The sequence below is a fragment of the Muscardinus avellanarius genome (genome assembly GCF_963383645.1).
Source record: "Muscardinus avellanarius genome assembly, chromosome: 21".
Taxonomy (NCBI): domain Eukaryota; kingdom Metazoa; phylum Chordata; class Mammalia; order Rodentia; family Gliridae; genus Muscardinus; species Muscardinus avellanarius.
This window is the reverse complement of record NC_137807.1, coordinates 16,165,577-16,186,467: the sequence shown is the minus strand read 5'-3', so window position 1 is coordinate 16,186,467 and position 20,891 is coordinate 16,165,577. Positions and strand designations below refer to the sequence as shown.

The 20,891-nt window shown below is 45.7% G+C and overlaps 1 protein-coding gene across 2 annotated transcripts in view; it reads right to left on the bottom strand.

Annotated features, from left to right (window-relative positions):
• Positions 1 to 18,421, bottom strand: part of EIF4ENIF1 (eukaryotic translation initiation factor 4E nuclear import factor 1) — a gene marked incomplete at both ends in the record, with an annotated part of 43,997 nt that extends 25,576 nt beyond the window's left edge. The window contains 3 exons of one of the 2 annotated variants that reach the window (XM_080717655.1): positions 1,902 to 2,029; positions 5,755 to 5,828; positions 18,326 to 18,421. In XM_080717655.1, the coding sequence (XP_080573781.1) occupies positions 1,902 to 2,029; positions 5,755 to 5,828; positions 18,326 to 18,418 (295 nt within the window). The remainder of the gene's footprint in view (positions 1 to 1,901; positions 2,030 to 5,754; positions 5,829 to 18,325) is intronic. The other variant, XM_080717654.1, reaches the window with a different exon arrangement.
• Positions 18,422 to 20,891: the final 2,470 nt, after the last annotated feature.

Here is a 20,891-nt window from a genome sequence, read left to right as displayed (position 1 = left end):
CCAGGTACTGAAAAAAAAAAAAAAAAAAAAAAAGAAGAAAGAAAACTGGGTATGAGACAGGAGGATTGCAGGTTTGTGGACAGCCTCCACAACTTAGCGAGGCCTTGTTTCAAAATAAAGAATAGCTGGGCGTGGTGGCGCACGCTTGTAATCCCAGCACTTGGGAGGCCGAGACAGGAGGATTGCACAGGTTCAAAGCCAGCCTCAGCTACTTAGGCTCTCAGCAACTTAGTGAGGCCCTGTTTCCAAATAAAATATAAAATAAGTCTGGGAGTATAGCCTGGAGGTAGAAAAGCCCCTGGGTTCCACCCCCAGTAACACACACACACACACACACACACACACACACACACACAGTAAAGAAAAAAAACAAAATGGAACTGGGGCTGTTGCTTGAAGGTAGAATGCCCTGAATTCAATCCCCGGGAGAGAAGCCAGGCATGGTGGCTCACGCTTGTAATCCCAGCATTCGGGAGGCTGAGACCTGGAGGATCGCGGTTCGCAGACAGCTTCAGCTACTTAGTGAGGCCCTCTGCAACTCAGTGAGACCCGGTTTCAAAATAAAGAATAAAAAATAGGGCAGAGGGTGTAGCTCGGAGGTCAAATGCCCCTGAGTTCCATCCCCAGACCCGCAAAAAATAAATAAATAAATAAATAAATAAATAAATCCCAGGGAGAGAGGAAAAAAGAAAAAAGGAGGGAGCAAGCAAAGAAAGGCCACTTAGTGAGGCCCTTTGCAAGTCAGTAAGACACTGTTGCAAAAATAAAAAGAATAAAAATACGACTGGGGGTATGAGGTAGAATGTTCCTTGGTTCCATCACCAGTACTCAAAATAAAAAAAATTTAAAAAAAAGGAAGGAAGGAAATCAGGTGTGGTGGCACATGGTTGTAATCACAGTACTTGGGAGGTTGAGACAGGAGCATTGCAGGTTCGAAGCCAGCCTCAGCTGCTTAGTGAGGCTCTCAGCAACTTAGTGAGACCCTGTTTTCAAATAAGATATAAAAAGATATATCTGGGGGTATAGTCTGGAGGTAGAAGACTCCTGGGTTCCATTGCCAGTACCACAAAAAAAAATTCATTTGAAGAACTAAATATACTGATAGACTCTGTGTAGAAGACATCTCAAACTAGAATCAACCGTATCTTCTTTGATTAGTTCCAAGTTTTTATGTTGAGTTGTCTTATCTCAAAAAGACTTCTTGCAGCAATTTCCTTGACTGGTTTCTGTATACCAAGTCTCCATCATTAAATATCTCTTCTAATTTGAAGGGTAAAGGTACAAAGCCGGGCATGATAGCGCATGCTTGTAATCCCAGTACTTGGGAGGCTAAGACAGGATGATCACAAGCTCACAGAGAGCCTCAGCAACTTAGTGAGGCCTGTATCAAATTAAAAAATAAAAAATAGAGCTGGGGGTATAGCTCAGAGCTTGGAGGTAGAAAGTCCCTGGGTTCCACCCCCAGTATCACAAAAATAAATAATTAAATAAAGAGTAAAGGTACAAAAGATCTCACTTTATTCCAGTCTCAAACCAATTCCAAACTCTGATTCTGATCACAGAATCATGAGTCAATAATTGTCAAAACTGATTTACACCTGAGGATTGGTACTGTACCTGAGATGAGGCACGATCAGATTACCAGAACAGCTTTATGTTACCTACTACATCTAACTTGGTCACCCACGCCAATGAAGGGTACCAGTGCACAGCCTATTGCCCACTGCTACAACTAAGAACTATTATTTTACCCACTAATTAGGAAAAATTCATCTTGTAAATAAGTTTCCTGATGACATTTCCCCTAGTGCATGAAATTCTCACAACTAAGAACAAAACCAGCAGCCAAGAGTGTGTCCTCCCAAATCACCGTGGCCCCTCATGAGCAACAGTGGGCTCACCTACTATCCTTCGCACCAGGGAAGGTCGGTCGGTATCCAATTCTTTCTTCAGACTTTCCACTGGCGAGCTCCGTCCTGAAGTTGGGTAGAGGGAGGCATGCCACTTCTCAGGATCCCAAACACCATCACTACAGGCCAAAAGGTACCAACAGTTAGCACTACACAGGTAGTCTAATTTCTAAATCTCTCCATGTAATAAGTTAGGAAAATCCCTTTCCAATACAAAACTGTATGGTTGCCTTCAGGACAATAACCTCTCAAGATGAAAACAAAAACCTTCAGTAATTCTCCGTGCTGATCACTTAACATCAACAGGCACTTGGAAACAAATGATCTATATACAAATTAAACAATTAGCACAAAAACCTCAGGTGCATTAAATTACAGCAAGTATGCCTATCCTATACAAGATTCACCAGGAAAACTGATTACTCAGTTTACTAAAGACTGACAAGGGAAGAAAAAACCACCAGAAGCATTTCCTGGAATGTCTGCTGTGCATTTTTCCAGAACTTCTATGCAGTCTCTATTCTTCCACAAGTAGGACAGCTCTTAAGTGACTAGGACGTGAGATCTAGGGTGGATGTTGTGATTCCCTCCAACGAGATGGCTCGTGGTAGAGCGTGTGGAACAGAAGCTTTGATGCCCAACAACCTAGGACCACAGGCCAGCTTGCAACTGCCCTGACACCTTCCTGGACATGTCGCTGGGCTGATATCCCCAAACTGCCAATGAGACCAGGCCACACCATATACTAGCACCATACTCCATGCCTGTTCTTCCAGCCTAGGATGGGTGTGATAATCACCTCTCCACAAACCAAAATCCCATGAAGGCAAGTGTCTACAACTGAGCTACACCCTAGCTCTGAACGTTCCTCAAAAAAGCAAGCCAACTTCTCAGCTGCAACAAACCTTCACCATAAAAGAGGTATACCTATCTCACAGGATGTTTGAGAGGATTCCTTGGAGTTCAAGAGCCTAACAAGTCTTCATTCTTTTTTTTTTTTTTTTTTTTTGCGGGTCTGGGGATGGAAACCAAGGGCATTCAACCTCTGAGCTACACCCCCTGCCCTATTTTTTATTCTTTTATTTATTTATTTATTTGGTGGTACTAGGGGTGGAACCCAGAGGCTTTCTACCTCCAAGCTATACTCCCAGACCCATTTTATATTTTATTCGGAAACGGTCTCACTAAGTTGCTGAGAGCCTCACTAAGTAGCTGAGGCTGGCTTTGAACCTGTGCGATCCTCCTGTCTCAGCCTCCCAAATGCTGTGCGCCACCACGCCTGGCCTTATTCTTTTATTTTGAAACCGGGTCTCACTGAGTTGCAGAGGGCCTCACTAAGTAGCTGAGGCTGTCCGTGAACTGCGATCCTCCGGTCTCAGCCTCCCAAATGCTGGGATTATAAGCGTGTGCCACCACGCCTGGCTAAGTCTTCATTCTTGAAGAGAAACTGAACAGAGCTCTCTCCATTACCTTTATTTTCAGTATCAATAGACACCATGTCTCCACTTTAAAAGCTAAGTTGTCTGTTCATGATAACTTTATTTTATACCAAGAGGAAATACAGTTCTAACAAGTTTCAATCTGAGGGATAAAAAAGCTTACCATTTTAATGAAAACAACAACAACAAACACTCAGCTTATCTGAGATTCATAGAAAATCATAGCCAATTAGAATAGCCATAATTCCTATAACACCTTTATCAGAAGAATGTGGTACTGAATCTAGGATGAGCAGCCTTAACAGTCTATATGTAAACTTTGAAAAGTCTGTGTCCAAGCTGGGCGTGGTGGCTCACACTTGTAATCCCAGCATTTGGGAGGCTAAGACCGGAGGGTCGTGGTTCGTGGACAGCCTCAGCTACTTAGTGAGGCCCTCTGCTACTCAGTGAGACCTGGTTTCAAAATAAAGAATAAAAAATAGGGCTGGGGGTGTAGCTCGGAGGTTGAATGTCCCTGGGTTCCATTCCCAGACCCGCAAAAAAAAAAAAAAGAATAAAGGCCGGGCGTGGTGGCGCACGTTTGTAATCCCTGTGATTGAGAGGCTAAGATTTGAAGCCAGCCTCAGCTACTTAGTGATACCCTGTTTCCAAATAAAATATACAAAATAGGTCTGAGAGTATAGTCTAGAGGTAGAAAGCCTCTGAGTTCCACCCCCAGTACCACCAAAAAAAAAAAAAAAAAAGAATAAAAGATCGTGCTGGAGTGCCGGCCGGATGTGGTGACACAAGCTTGTAATCCAGCATTTGGGAGGCTGAGACAGGAGGACCCGGGTTCGCTGACAGCCTCAGTTACTTAGCGAGGCCCTCTGCAACTCAGTGAGACCCGGTTTCAAAATAAAGAATAAAAAACAGCAGGGGGTGTAGCTCAGAGGTGGAATGCCCCTGGGTTCCATCCCCAGACCTGCAAAAAAAAAAAAAAAAAAAAAAAAAATAGGGCTAGGGACATAACTCAGAGGCAGAATGTACCTGGGTTCCATCCCCAGGTACCGCAAAAAAAAAAAAAAAAAAAAAAAAGAGCTTGAAGTGTAGCTCAGAGGGAGAATGCCCCTGAGTTTCATCTCCAGTACTAAAAAAAAAAAAAAAAAACAGGTGATGATGTAAGTACAATGTAGGATCACTGTAGATTTCCAGGCCCTGTTTTGCTGCAGTTTTTTTTTTTTTTTTTTTTTTTTTAGCGCTGGAGATTGAACCCAGGTTCTACTTCTGAGCTACACCCCCAGCCTGATTTTGTATTCTTTATTTTGAAACAAGGTCTAAGTTGCAGAGGGCGTAATAAGCTGAGGCTGGCCACGAACCTGGATCCTCCTGTCTCAGCCTCCCAAGTACTGAGATTACAAGCACCACCCCGCCTGGCTCTGCCAGTTTCTTTAAGTCAAAGCCTTCTACCTTTTCTTTTTTGGTACTGGGGATTGAACCCAGAGGCACTCTACCTCCGAGCTACACTCCTGCCCCACTATTTATTCTTTATTTTGAAACAGGGTCTCATTGAATTGCAAAGGGCTTCACTAAATAGTAGCTGAGGCTGTCCGTGAACTGCGATTTTTCTCTCAGCCTCCCAATAATTTTTATTTTGAAACAGGGTCTTGCTAGGTTGGCCAGAGTCTATTTGATGAGCTTATCCTTGAACCTGAAATCCTCCTGTCTCAGCCTCTCAAGTACTGGGATTCCGGGCATGGGCCGCTCTGTCCAGCTCCCCTCTTGGTTTCCTAAAGGAGCTAAGATGCAGCAAGGCTAATGTGAATCCTGAATAGTTGCTGGGGACATGACACGGGGAAGGGCTCAGAGCACTCCTGAGCATTGGGGCAGCCCTGAAAGTACCCACAAGGCCTGGCCCAAGAACTGTATCTGAAGACCTGAGCGCCTGCCTTTGTGTAAATACAGTACTAAGGATTCAATCCCAGGGTGCTCGGCTGCTGCTAGCCTGAGCCATTTTTTTTTTTTTTTTTTTTGAAACGTCTTGCTAAGTTGCCAAGGGTGGTCTTCAGTTTGTGACCCAGCCTCCCAAGTGCTGGGTCACAGGTACAAGGCAGCTCTGCAGCCATCCTGGGTGAGGAGCTGTTTTGCGCTTTTCTTTCTTGTGAGTGGTGCTGGGGGCGGAACCCAGGGCCTCCCATATCCAGGAAGGCACTCTGCCGCTGGGCCGTTACCCACCGCTCTTTGTTCTGCTTTCTGGGTCTTTAACCAAACCATTTTCTAGTTTTAGTTTCATTACCAGTTCACTGAAGTCCATGTTTTTACCTCCTAAAATCATTCCTTCATAATTCCACGAACAATAATTTCAACACAATATAATTTTTAATTTACCAAGTGTGGTAAGACAAAGAAGATGTAGAATGAGAGCATACCTGTCGTACTTCTCAGAGAGGCACGGCGGCCTCTGTTTGGAATGGGGGCGTTCTTTTATATCCAAGAGCTCCTCCTAGAAAGAGAAATTAAATGGAGATTTTGAACACATTTCTCAGGCCACATGCTTTCAACTTATTTCTGAGTAATTTCTAGCATCTACATTAATCATTTCACACAACACTTATTTATTCTTTTGATCTATTTCAGAAAGAACTGGAGTTAGGTGAAGCAAGGTTCTTACGAGAACCTCAAGCAGGGAGAGGTTTACGGTGAAAGAGCAGGAGGGAGGCAGACGCGATCCAGGCGTGGCCTGTGACGGACGGAAAGGGCGCAGTGAAATTCATCAAGCTGTGCAATGTGAGCCGGCGTGGAGGCCCACGCTTGTAATCCCAGCATTTGGAAGGCTGAGGCAGGAGGATCTCAAGTTCGCGGCCAACCTCATCTACTTAGTGAGGCCCTCCACAAGTTAGTGTTTCAAAATAAAGTCTAAAAATAAAGTCTAAAAATAGGGCTGAGAGTGTAGCTTGGAGGTAGAACGCCCCTGGGTTCCATCCCCAGTACTGGGAGAAAAAATAACTGAGGGGAGAACAAGGATATTCCTTTATAATCTCTTACCCAGTTAAATGAGATCCTGACCCTACAGAAGATTATTATGTGTACGTGTGAGCGCACTACTAAATATTGAACCAGAGGTGCTCTAATGCTGAGCTATCTCCCCAACCTTTTTTTTTTTTTTGCAGTACTAGGGATGGAACGCAGGGGCATTCTACATCTGAGCTACACCCCCAGCCCTGTTTTATAGTCTTAATTTTTGGAACAGGGTCTGAGTTGTGAAGGGCCTCGCTAAGTAGCCGAGGCTGTCTACGAACCGCGATCCTCTGGTCTCCGCCTCCCGAATGCTGGGATTACAAGCATGCGCTTCCGCACCCAGCTCCAATCTACTTTTATATTTGGTACTGGGTATTGAATTGAAGTGTGTTCTACCTACAATCTACACCCATACAAGTTCTCCCTAGGTTCCTGATACTGGCCTCAAACCTGTGATCCTCCTGTCTCAGCCTCCCAAGTACTGAGATTACCGGTGTGCACTACCATGCTCAGCTTATTTTATTTTTTAGATACTGGGAATGGAACCCAGGGGCATTCAGCCTCCGAGCTACAACCCCTGCCATATTTTTTTATTCTTTATTTTGAAACAGGGTCTCACTAAATTGTGGAGGGCCTAAGTAGCTGAGGCTGTCCGCCAATCATGATCCTCCCGTCTCAGCCTCCCAAATGCTGCGATTACAAGCATGCGCCACCACGCCCAGCTCAGCTTATATTTTTAATTTATTTTTGTGGTACTGAAGATTGAACCTTTGGGCTTTCTACTTCTGAGCTACACTCCCAGTTCTATTTTACTGTGTTTATGTGTGTGGTACAGGAGATTGAACTCAGGGACAGTCTACCTCTGAACCACACTCTTGGCCTAATTTTATCTTTTATGTTGAAACAAGGTCTCACTAGGTTCCCAAGGCTAGCCTTGAACCTGAGATCCTCTTGTCATAGTCTTCCAAGTACTGGGATTACAAGCATGCACCACCATGCCTGCCTTTATTTATTTATTCTGTGGTACTAAAAATTGAACCAGCGGCATTCTACCCACAAGCTACACCTCCAGCCCTATTTTTTAAATTTTGAAACAGGATCTTGCTACGTTGATGAGTCTCACTACTTACTGAGGCTGTCCTTGATCTTGCAATCCTACCAAGTACTGGGGCTGTCCTTGATCTTGCAATCCTACCAATCTCAGCCTACCAAGTACTGGGGTTACAGGCATGCAGGACCACACTTGGCTTATTTTTTATTTTGAAAGGGGGATTCACTAAGTTGATGAGACTAGCTACAAACCTGCCAACCTGCTTTCTCAGCCCTTCCAAGTGCTGGGATTACAAGTGTGTGCCACCATGCCTGGCTTAAATTCTTAAATCAAAGCCAGGCATTTTATTACACGTTTGTAATCCCAGCATTTGGGAGTCTGAAACAGGAGGATCACAGTTCACAGACAGCCTCAGCTACTTAGTGAGGCCCTTTGCAACTTAGTGAGACCCTGTAATTCCTTTTGTCAATTGACCCAATAACTTGATTTATCTTTCCTTTTTCCTGTCTCTAACACAGACTTCAGTCTAGAATCAGATATTCGGCTGTCATTTCTCTCTGGTCTCCTTTATGGCAATGTTTCTGCAACTTTTATGTACTATGACATTCACATTTCTTTCTTTTTTTTTTTGTGGTACTGGGGTTCCTGGAAGCCCTTCTACCTCTGGGCTACACTCCCAGACCTATTTTATATTTCTGAAACAGGGTCTCTTACGCCAGCGCAGCTGGCTTTGAACCTGCGCGATCCTCCTGTCTCCGCCTCCCAAGCGCGGGGATTACAAGCGTGCGCCACCACGCCCGGCTTACATTCACATTTCTGAAAAAGTCTTTTCTTACAGCACATTATTCAGCCAGATGTGGTGGTGCACACTTGTACCTAGTACTTGGAAGACTGAGACAATAGGATCACAGATTTAAGGACAGCCTCAGGAAAGCAGCAAGAATCGGCAATCAAAGCAAAAAATAAAAAGGGGCTAATGGTTTAGCTCAGAGGTAGAATGCCCCTGGTTCAATCCCTAGTCAAACACACACACAAGAACATTGTTCGTTTTGGATGTCTGATGTTTCCTCATGGTTTAGGCTCCTGCATTCCTGCAGCAGAATGCCAGCCTAAGAAATGTATGTCCTAGCTGCTTGTGATCCCAGAACTTGGGAGGCTGAGACAGGAGGCTTGCAAGTTCAAGGGCAGCCTCAGCAAGCAGTGAGACGCTCATCAACCTCGCAACGCTTTGTTTCAAAATAAAAATGGGTCTGGGAGTGCAGCTCTGGGTTGGAATGCCCCTGGGTTCCACCCCAGTACCACACACACAAAGATGTGTCCTTAGAGCAGCACTAGATGAAATCGATGCCTGGCTGCCCCTAAGCAGCGATGTTAGCCTGGTCACTGGGTAACAGTGCTCCCTAGTTTCTGGTGTCTCTACTGCTTAGTGACACTACTTTCCCACTTGCAATTATTATGTAATCTGTGGAGAGACAACTTAAAATCATCTAAACTCCCCTCAACTTAGTTCTACTGATGATCCTTGCCCACACCACTCTTTGCTTTCCAATGCCAATTCTCTCCATACATACGTGCCAGTTTTTGGCATTATGTTCTAAATACATACCCACCCTTCTCCCCCACTTACTCTCTAGACTGATGTGACTTCACAGATCCTTAGTTTTCTCAAGGTCCGCAATTCACTAATGTTAATTATTTTAGTGCTCAGATTGTCCCAGATTTTGCCAGTTGGAGTTTCTTCAAAGCTGGCTCATATACCCTTTTCAGCATGACTCCATCTTTTTATTTATTTATTTATTTATTTTTTGGTGGTACTGGGGATGGATCCCTTCTACCTCCAGTCTACACTACCAGACCTTTTTATATTTTTATTTGGAAACAGGGTCTCCTCTTAAGCCAGCAAGGATGGCTTCAAACCTGCAGGATCCTCCTGTCTCCGCCTCCCAAGTGCGGGGATTACAAGCCTGTGCCACCACACCCAGCTGATTTTTTTTTTTTTTAATACTGGGAATTGAACCTAGGGACATTCTACTGCTGAGCTACACTCTAGCCCTTATTATTTTCCTGGAACTGGGAACTGAACCCTGAGGCATCCTATCTCTAAGTCATACTCCCAGCCCTATACTATTTTGAAATAGGGTACCCCTAAGTTGCCAAGACTGGCCCTAAACCTACGATCTTCTGGTCTCGGCCTCCTGAGTACTGAGATTACAAGACATGTGTCACTGCATCTGGCATCATCTTTTTTTATAAAAGCACTGCCTTGCTGGGCGTTGTGATGCATGCTTATAATTCCAGTACTTGGGAGGCTGAGACAGAAGGATTTTGGGTTGGCGGCCATCCTCAGCTACTTAGTGAGGCCCTCTGCAACTTAGTAAGACCTACTTCAAAACTAAACTAGGAGCAGGGCATGGTGGCTCACACTTGTAATCCCAGCATTTGGGAGGCTCAGACCAGAGGATCATGGTTCACAGACAGCCTCAGCTACTTAGTGAGATCCTGTTTCAAAATAAAAGAATAAAAAATAGGGCAGGTGGTGTAGTTTGGAGGTCAAATGCACCTGGGTTCCATCCTCAGACCCACAAAAAAATAAATTATAAAAAATAAAAATAGGGCTGAAGGTGTAGCTCGGACATAGAATGCCCCCACGTTCCATCCCCAGTACCACCACCACCACCAAAAGAAAAAAAAAAAAAAAAAAAAAAAAAAAGCAGTTATTTTTGGTTTATCTTGTACCCATCCTGTCCCAAACCCGGAATCAGCTACTTCAGAGAAATTTTAGTTCCTTCGAGAATGGCAGCTCCACTCCCTTCTCTGCTTCCTAAACCAATGATTTGCAACCTACAACCAGAGTCAGAATCCCCAAAGGGCTTTTTAGATGCATACAGCTGGGAGCTAAACCCCAGAGTGTCTTGATCCTACTATAACAGAAAAGGAACCTAAAATTTGTGATTTTAACATATTACCAGATAGTACTAACACTGGTGTGAGGGACACTTTTTTTTGCGGTATTGGGGATAGAACCGAGGGGCATTCGACCTCTGAGCTACACTCCCTGCCCTATTTTTTAACCTTTATTTTGAAACAGGGTCTCACTAAGTTGCAGAGAGCCTCACTAAGTAGCCGAGTCTGGCCACAAACATGTGACCCTCCTCAGTCTCTAAAGTACTGGGATTGCAATCCACCACGCCTGGCGTGGGGGACACATTGAGAACCCATCTTAATCACTTTCACCCACAAATAAATAATAAATAAATGAATTATTTTTTTTTTTGTGGCACTGGGGATGGAACCCAGGAGTCTTCTACCTCTGGGTTACATTCCCAGTCCTACTTTATATTTTGTTTGGGAAAGCCAAGCGTTGTGATGCATGCTTGTAATCCCAGCATTTGGGAGGCTGAGACAGGAGGATCGCAGTTTGAAGACAGCCTCAGCTACTTGGTGAGGCCCTTTGCAACTCAAGAGAGACCCTGTTTCAAAATAAAAGAATAAAAAATAGCTCTAGGGGTGTAGCTCGGAGGTAGACTGCCTCCAGGTTCCATCTCCAGTACCGAAAAAAGAAATATAGATAGATAGATAGATAGATAGATAGATAGACAGACAGACAGACAGACAGACAGACTGATTTTGTTTGGAAATAAGGTCTCATTAAGTTGCTGAAAACCTCACTAAGTAGCTATGGCTGGCTTTGAACCTGTGCAATGCTCCTTTCTCAGCCTCACTATTTAACGAGACCTTGTTTCAAAATAAAATATAAATGCTGGGCGTGGTGGTGCACACTTGTAATCCCCGCGCTTGGGAGGCAGAGACAGGAGGATAGCGTTGGTTCGATGCCAGCCTTGCTGGCTTAAGAGACCCTGTTTCCAATTAAAAATATAAAATGGGTCTGGGAGTATAGCCCAGAGGTAGAAGGGTTCCCAGGAACCCCAGGAACCCCAGTATGTATGTGTGTGTGTGTGTATGTGTGTGTGTGTGTATATATATATATGTGTGTATATATACATATACATATATATGTATATACATATACACATAATACATATACATTATATATGTGTGTGTCTCTGTGTGTGTGTGTGTGTGTGTGTGTGTATGTATGTATGTATGTATGTACGTACGTATGTATATATGTCGGGGGTGTAGCCCGGAGGTAGAGGACCCTGGGTTCCATCTCCAGTACTGAAATAAAAAGACCCTCTGGATAATAAGTGCATATAATGAACCCACTTATAACCATCTTAGTTTAATGTCACTAAGGCTTAGGGATAGGTGTAAAACGTACCAGCATCACTCTAACTTGAATTCCTGATGTTCTTGGAAGCACAAAAAGAAACCATCTGACCTGAGATTAACTATATATTAACTATATATCTGAGTTGCTCACAAACACCATCATTTATCAAGTTTTCCAAAGAAGACTGAAGCCTTACTACTCAAAGTATGAGTGGCCCAGCAGCACTTGGGAGTTCCTTAAAAACCCAAATCTGAGCAGGGTATGGTGGCACACTGTTGTAAACTCAGCATTTGGGAGGCTGAAACAGGAGGATCACAGTTCAAGGACAGCCTCAGGTACTTAGTGAGGCTCTTTGCAACTCAGTGAGACCTTGTTACAAAATAAGGAATAAAAAAATAGGGCTGAGAGTTCCATCTTCAGCACCGCAAAAAAAACCAAAAATCTGATGCTGGGAGTGATGGCACACGCTTGTAATCCCATCATGTTTGTAATCCCAGCAGGACCAGAGGATCACGGTTCCCAGACATTCTCAGCTACTCAGTGAGGCCCTCCGCAACTTAGTGAGACCTGTTTCAAAATAAAGAATAAAACAATAGGGCAGGGGGTGTAGCTCAGAGGTCATCGAATGCCCCTGGGATCCATCCCCAGACCATCCAAAAAAAAAACTGAGCAGGATGTGGTAGCACAGGCCTGTAATCCCAGTTCCTGGAAGCCTGAGACAAGAGGATAGCAGGTTGGAGGCCAGCCTCAGCAAGTAGTAAGACTCAACAACCTAGTGAGACCCTGTTTCAAAATAAATAAAATCGACTGGGATTGTAGCCCAAAGGTAGAATTCCTCTGGGTTCAATCCATAGAACCACAAAAAGAAAAAAGAAAAATCTGTCCAGACATGGTGGCACACAACTATACTAATCCCTATACTTCAAAGGCTGAGACAGGTGTGTCACATGGTAAGAGTCTCTTTCAAAAAAAAAAAAAAAAAAGAGCAGGGCGTGGTGGCCCACGCCTGTAAATCCCTGCATCTGGGAGGCTGAGACAGGAGTTCGTGGCCAGCCTCAGCTACTTAGTGAGGCCCTCTGCAACTTAGTGAGACCCAGTTTCAAAATAAAAAATAGGACAGAGTATAGCTCAGAGGTAGAATGCCTGTGGGTTAAATCCCCAGACATGCAAAAAAAAAAATAAAAATAAATTTTAAAACACCAGGTGTATTGGCGCATGCTTGTAATCATGGCATTCAGGAGGCTGAAATAGGAGGATCGCAGTTTGAGTACAGCCTCAGCTAGTTAGTGAGGCCCTTTGCAACTCAGTGAGACTCTGTTTCAAAATAAAAAAGTAGGGCTAGGAGTGTAGCTGGGAGCTTGAATGCCCCTACGTTCCATCTCCAGTACCATAAAAATACATAATAAACAAAAAAATGGCTGAGGGCGTGGCTTAGAGATAGAACATTCCTGGGTTCAATCCCCAGCTGCCCCCCTCCACCCATACAAGCCAAATCTTCAGCCTACTCTGATCTACCACTTAGAATTCAGTTTGCTTACCGGGCGTGGTGGCGCACGCTTGTAATCCCCTAGCTTGGGAGGCTGAGACAGGAGGATCACACAGGTTTGTAGCCAGCCTCAGCTATTTAGGGAGGCTCTCAGCAACTTAGTGAGACCCTTTTTCCAAATAAAATATAAAATAGGTCTGGGAGTATAGCCCAGAGGTAGAAGAGCCTCTGGGTTCCACCCCCAGTACCACACACCAAAAAATAATTAAATAATTTAAAAAAGAATATAGCAGCCAGGCATGGTGGCACACACTTGTAATCCCAGCATTTGGGATGCTAAGACAAGAGGATCACAGTTCACAGACAGCCTCAGCTACTTAGTGAGGCCCTCCACAATTTAATGAGACCCTGTTTCAAAATAAAAAATAGGGTTGGGAGTATAGTTCGGAGGTAAAATGCCCCTGGGTTCCATTCCCAGTACCACCATAAAAAAAAAAAAAAAAAAAAAAGTAATATAGCACTGAGAGGTAGAATGCCCCGGTTCAATCCCCAGCACCACAAACAAAATGAAAAGCCGGGTATGGTGGCACTCCCTTGTAGTCCTAGCATTTGGGAGGCTGAGACATGAGGATTGGGTTTTTGGACAGTCTCAGCTACTTACTGAGGCCCTTTGCAGCTCAGTGAGAGCCTATTTCAAAATAAATAATAATAGGAATGGGGGTGTAGCTTGAAGGTAAAATGCCCTGGGTTCCATCCCCAGACCCACAGGGAGAAAAAAAAAACCATCTGGGAGTGGTGGCGCATGCTTGTAATCCCAGTACTTGGGAGGCTGAGACAGGAGGATTGCAGGTTCACAGCTAGCCGCAGCTACTTGGTGAGGCCTTCTGCAACTTAGTGAGACCTTGTTTCAAAATAAAGAAGAAAAAAAAAAAGAGGCTGGGGGTGTAGCTTGGAGGTAGAATGCCTGTGGGGTCCATCCCCAGTACTGCAAAAAAAAAAAAAAAAAGGGGGGGGGCGGGGACAAAACACTGATCAGAACAGTTTCCTTCTACAGTTGTTACTGCTGCTTCTTGCTTTCTTACTAGAGATTAAGCCGGGGGCATTCTCCCTGAGTTACGCCACCAGTTCTATTTAATTTGAAATAGGGCCCCCTAAAGTTGATAAGAGACTCACTTGCTGAGGCTGTCCTCAAACCTGAGCTCCTTCTGTCTCAGCTTCCCATGAGCTGGGACTACAAGCATGCTGCCACCATGCCCGGTCTTCCCCTTTAGTTTTAAAACAGTGTTTGACTACCCAGATGAGGCAGGCCTTGAACCTGTGATCCTCCTGTTCAAGGCAGGGATTAAACCTGTAATCCCTCCTAACAAGTGGGATCATAGGTGTGCACCATTACATCCAGGCTCCCTCTACTGCTTCTAGACCTCTAGCTTGTGAACCTGAAGTGGCAGAGACATTAATGGCTTTATTTATTCCAACAATTTGATCTAAGCATGTAGATGAGGAGTAAGATGGCTCAAGTATTATTCCAGTTATGGAACTAAGAACACTGATCATAATGCTCAGAATTCAGGATCATTTTACAATCTCTCAAAGAAGACAGGCTTGGTTCTTCTTAATCCCACATAAAATTAATAATGTTGAAGCCAGGTGTGCTGGCGCACACTTGTAATCCCAGCATTTGGGAGGCTGAGACCGGAGGATCACAATTCGCGGACAGCCTCAGCTACTTAGTGAGGCCCATTGAAACTCAGTGAGACCCAGTTTCAAAATAAAGAATAAAAAATAGCACTGGGAGTGCAGCTTAAAGGTAGAATGCCCCTAGGTTCCATCCCCAGTACCGCAAAAAAACAACAACAACAACAACAAAAAACTAGTGTTGAGAAACACATACAAAAACACTCCCTTAACACTGCCTAAACATTCTCCTAAAATTACCATGAGCTAAAGCTTCATGAAGCCGGGCGTGGTGGCACACTTGTAATCCCAGCATTTGGAAGACTGAGACCAGAGGATCGCAGTTCTTGGACAGCCTCAGCTACTTAGTGAGGTCCTCTACAACTCAGTGAGACCCGGTTTCAAAATAAAGAATAAAAATTAGGGCAGGAGGTGTAGCTCGGAGGTCGAATGCCCCTGGATTCCATCCCCAGACCCACAAAAAATAAAATAAAATAAAATAATTAAAAAATGGCACTGGGCATGGTGGCGCACGCTTGTAATCCCTGCGCTTGGGAGGCTGAGACAGGAGGATCGCGCTGGTTCAAAGCCAGCCTCACTGGCTTAAGAAACCTGTTTCCAAAAAAAAAAAAAATATATATATATATATATATACATATATATATAAATATATATATAAATAGGTCTGGGAGTGTAGCCTGGAGGTAGAAGGGTTTCCAGGAACCCCAGTACCACCAAAATAAATAAATATATAAATAAATAAAATAAAAATAAAGCTTCATGAATAGAGAGTAGACCTATTTCCAACTAAATTTGGTTAAAAAGACTGTTAAATCTAAGCTCCACTGTCATTAACCTTAAAATTTTTTTTTTTTTTGCAGGGCATGATGGCACACGCTTACAATCCCCGCGCTTGGGAGGCGGAGACAGGAGGATCGCGCAGGTTCGAAGCCAGCCTCGCTGGCTTAAGAGACCCTGTTTCCAAATTAAAAAAAAATAAAATAGGTCTGGGAGTGTAGCCCAGAGGTAGAAGGGCTTCCAGGAACCCCAGTACCACCAAAAAAAAAATTTTTTTGGAACCCTAAGCTACACCCCCAACAGTATTTTTTTTTTTTTTTTTTTTTTTTTGGTGGGGAACCCAGAAGCATTCGACCTCCGAGCTACAGCCCCTGCCCTATTTTTTATTCTTTATTTTGAAACCGGGTCTCACTGAGTAGCAGAGGGCCTCACTAAGTAGCTAGGCTGTCCGCGAACTGCGACCCTTGGTCTCAGTCTCCCGAATGCTGGGACTACAAGCGAATGCTGGGACTACAAGTGTGCGCCACCACGCCCAGCTTTAACTTCTTATTTTGAAACACTAAGTTGTGAAGGGCCTCACTAAGTAGATGAGGCTGGCTGTGAAACTGAGATCCTCCTGTCTCAGCCTCTCAAGTACTGGGATTACCATGCCCAGCTAAATTTACTTTTTTTTTCTTTCTTTTTTTTTTTTTTGTGGGTCTGGAGATGGAACCCAGGGACATTCAACCACCTAGCTACAGCCCCTGCCCTATTTTTTATTCTTTATTTTGAAACCAGGTCTCACTGAGTTGCAGAGGTCCTCACTAAGTAGCTGAGGCTGTCCGCAAACCGTGATCCTCCGGTCTCAGCCTCCCGAATGCTGGGATTACAAGCATGCGCCACCATGCCCGGCTTAAATTTACTTTTCTTAATCAGTTATTTAGGGCACATTCAAGTATGACAGAATTTTGAGGCTGGATTGTCAAAAATCAATAATATTGACCTTTACTGCTAACAAATATGTCTTCCTCTAAAAGAGATCCTTAGTATCATCCTAAAAAGAACAAGCATACAGGTAGAAATACACACAAAGATGAAATATATGTGCTACCTTCTGATCAGTAAGAGAAAATAATTCAAAGGCCTCTCTGCTGACACTCTCTAAGAAGACAACCAGTTAAAGTAGACTTAAATTCAGAAAGTTCTGAGACTCGACATCACCAGTTTGTAAGCTCTTCAGTTCGGTTTCCCTTCATTTGATAAGTTTGTCTCCATTCAAAATTCACCTGTCACCATCTTAGGCGCTGGATCCAAGTCGTGAAGCACTACTCAAGCACACTCAGGTTTGAGAGTGGCCAGACAGGGAAGAACAATTCACAGTCTGTCATACCAAACACACTATGCTAAGACAGCAATTAACCAAGAGCTATTTAATTATTTTTTGGTATTGAATGCAGGGGCATTTTCTACCTCCACCTTAACCCTTAACCCTGTTTTATTTTTTATTTTGAAACAAAGTCTTGCTAAGTTGCTCAGGCTAGTCTTGAATCTGCAATCTCCCTGCCTCAGTCTCCCCAAAACTGGGATTACAGACATATGACATCATGTCCTGCTGAAGCCTTTTGTTAGTCCATATCCAATTTATAACAGACAAAAACAAAGAATTAGCCAGGCGTGGTAGAACACACCTGTAATCCCAGTACTTGGGAAGCTGAGACAGGCAGATCACAGGTGTGAAGCCAGCCTTGATAACTCAGTGAGGCTCTCAGCAAAGCTTTGTGAGATCCTGTTTCCAAATCAAACAAAAAAATAGAGCTAGGCATGTAGCTCAATGGTAGAATGTCTTTGGGTTCCATCCCCAGGAAAACAATAAAAATCAAAAAGCTCAGTTACCTACAGCAGATCATTCCTATAGAGAATTCATCTCTCAAGTACAGAGGACACTGATTTTGTGAAGCATCCCAGAGCTGGAATCCTCACCCTACAGTGCCTAGGTCAATAACAGATCAATTACATAGTTGGTCAGAACTTAGTACCAATACAAACTGATCTAGCCATTCAGAGGGTCTAAAACAAATATTCCCTTCACTTAAAAGCTACTTAGAAGCAAACTCCAGTTTATAGTCTTAGCATTTATATTTCCCGAAAAATGTTAAAGCAATGCTCTACTATATTTAGTTGCTATTTAGTTTAACAAGTCAGAGCAAGACTACCACTTTATTTTTTTAAATACAATGAAAGAAAAAAATTTTTTTTGTGTGTGTAGTACAGGGGATAGAACCCAGGAGTGTTCTACCTTTGAGGTACACTCCAGCCCTATTTTTTTATTCTTTATTTTGAAACAGGGTCTCACTGAGTTGCAAAGGACCTCACTAAATAGCTGAGGCTGTCTGCGAACTGCGATCCTCTGGTCTCAACCTCCCATCTCAGCCTCCTGAATGCTGGGATTACAAGCTTGCACCATCACACCCAGCTTAAAATGAAAGAAAATTTTGGTACTGGCATTGAATCCAGGGGCTTTCTACCTCTTAGCTATACCTCCAGCCCTTTTTATTTTGGAACATGGTCTTGTTAAGTTGCTGAGGCTGGCCTCAAATATGCCATCCTCCAGTCTCCGCCTTTCAGGTACTAGTATTACAGGCCTTTGCCACCAGGCAGGGCTAAAACTACCAATTTAGATAATGCCAACAAAATACCTACACAATGTTACTAACCTCCCCACCTATAAAGAAACACTATTTCATTAGTAACTAAGCCTACTTTTGTATAGCGATGAGGTGACTTTGAGGCCGGCAGCTTCTTCACGTCAAGGAAAGTGTCTCCATTTTCTGTTTCACCCACACTTCTATCCATGGCTCCTTGGCCTACAATTTTTTGCACCTGGAAGATAAAACAGCAAAAAATTGTCAGAGAAAACAATTATTTCCAAGTGTCTCGGTTGCTTCTCAAAGAAACCGAAACTTTTCCAACCTCTTAAAAGTTAAAACAAAAAGCACACCTAATAATGATGATCTAAACCGAGATCAAATTGGGAATAGAACCGCTGAGACTTAGTTATCCCTCCTAGCAAAGATTTACAAACGTCAGGAGGGTGAGGAAAGTAGGAGTGAGAGGTGCCCAACTCAGGGCCCAACCTTTAGGAAGCTTTAATACAAAGAGAAACCGAGACTCCTCGGTGCCATTCATGGGGACCAATCATAAAGTGGTGGGGAAGTTGCCCCGAGTCGGGCCGGCGGGAGACTGGCTGGGGCTGGGGAGCAGTGAAGTGCCTGTCACTGGGCAATGGACCGGGCCAGCTGCCCCTCGTTATCCGAGCTCAGGGACCCGACGCAGGCGCCCGGCCGGCTGCACCTGTGGCCATGTCGGGGTGCCCATTGCAAGGAAGAGAGGGCGCTGACGCTCTGATCGCAGGCCAACCCCCGGCCCCGCGCGCAGGCCCCGCCGCGCGGCCTCGTTCCGAGGAAGGGCGGGGACCGTACTCACGGAGCGAAGGCGGCCGGAGGGAGCCGGGAGGCCGAGTCCCGGCGCCGGCGCTCGGAGCTGGCGCTGGAGCTGGCGCGGGCCGCCCCGGCCTCGAGCCCCGCCGCCGCCGCCCGCGCCCGCGCCCGGGGAGCGCCCCCGCCCGCCGCCCTTACTCGGCGCCCCGCCTCGCCGCCTCCCGGGCCCGCGCCGCGGCCTGCGCTGCCAGGCCGGCTGTCTCCCCGCAGCCGCCGTACCGCCGCGCCGCGCCCCGCCTCCGCCGGCTGATAACCCCCGCCGCCGCCGCGCCCCGCCCCCGCCGCGCGCCCGGATGTGGGGGCCGCCGCGCTGCCGGCCCGGAGCGCCCGCGCGCCCGCGCCCCGCAGCCCCCCGGCTGGCCCGCGCTCGGCGGTCGGCGGGGCCCGGGGCGGCGCGCGGGGGCGCCCTGCGGCGGGCGGGGCCGCGGCGGGCGGGGGCGCCGAGGACGCGCGCAGGCGTTCGCGCCGGGCAGCCCCGGGCGCCGCGTTCCCACGCGCAGGCACCGGCGCGGGCGGCCCGCCGAGGACCCCGCGCCGCGCTCTCAGTGCGGAGCCCGGCGGGGCCGGCCGCTGCCTCGCGGACCCGGTGCGGGGCTGCGCGAGTGCACTTGGCACCGCGCTTCGGGGCAGATAAAGCCCGCCGGCGAGAGCATCGAAGTGTTGCTGCCCGCCCGTCGCGCGCCTCTCCCCTCGCCTGCGCGGGAAGGGGACCCGGACTAGTTAGGGATGGAGATGGCGAGCGTCTAGCGCGTAACGTCGCGCCGAGACTCCAGCTGCCCGAGGACACAGAAATGCAAATGTGAGCGGCAGCCAGACCCCCGGGAGGCTCCTGCGAGCCGGGCCTGCTCGCTGGGACTGCCCAGAACCGTGTGCAATGTATCTCGGACGTGGAGAAACGTAATCTTTTTTTTTTTTTAAATTAAAGGATAGCGAAGTCTACTCTTCTTTCAAGAGGTCCCTCTTAAGCTTCACGTTAGGCCCACGCTTGTAGTCCCAGTACTTGGGAGGGTGAAACAGGATTGCAGGTTTGTGGCCAGCCTCAGTTTCTTAGGCCCTACGCAATTCAGTGAGACTCTGTTTCAAAATAAAAGAGTAAAAAATCGGGCGCAGTGGCGCACGCTTGTTATTCCCAGCATTTGGGAGGCCGACACAGGAGGATCGCAGTTTGGGGACAGCCTCAGCTACTTAGTGCAACTAAGTGAGGCCCTGTTTCGTAATAAATTTAAAAAATAGGGTTGGGGGTGTCGCTCGAAGGTAAAATTCCCCTGGGTTCTATCCCCGGTGCCGCTAAATAAATAAATGAGTCGGGAGTGGTGGCGCAAGTTTATAATCGCAGCATTTGACTGCAAAAAAATAAACTTCCCATGGAATCTGGGTTCTTAAAAGCTGGGAGTGATAGGGCCAATCACTGTTATTACAGAGTTTGGAAAGTGACTTTTTTTTTTTTTTTTTTTTTGGCAGTGCTAGGGATTGAACCCAGGGCCTCAGGCATGCCTCTTACCAAGCTATACTTCCCAACTAGAGAAGGGGTGTTCTTGCCCTTACGTCTTTTCTATGCCACTTAGACATTTCACCACCCTAGACCACCCTAAACATCGGTTTTCTCATATAGCAGGAAAAATAAATATGCAGGACCTACTTTTCAGGCATGTAGAAGGAAGGTGGGAGCCTGTTCTGCTGGCACACGTGGGTTTTCTCAGTACTTTGGAGGCTAAGACAATAAATTGCAGGCTTGAGACAATTGCATACTAATTTAGTGAGACTCTGTTTCAAGATAAAAAGATATGGGGGTATAGCTCAGATCTAAAATGTTTCTGAGCGGGGTGTGG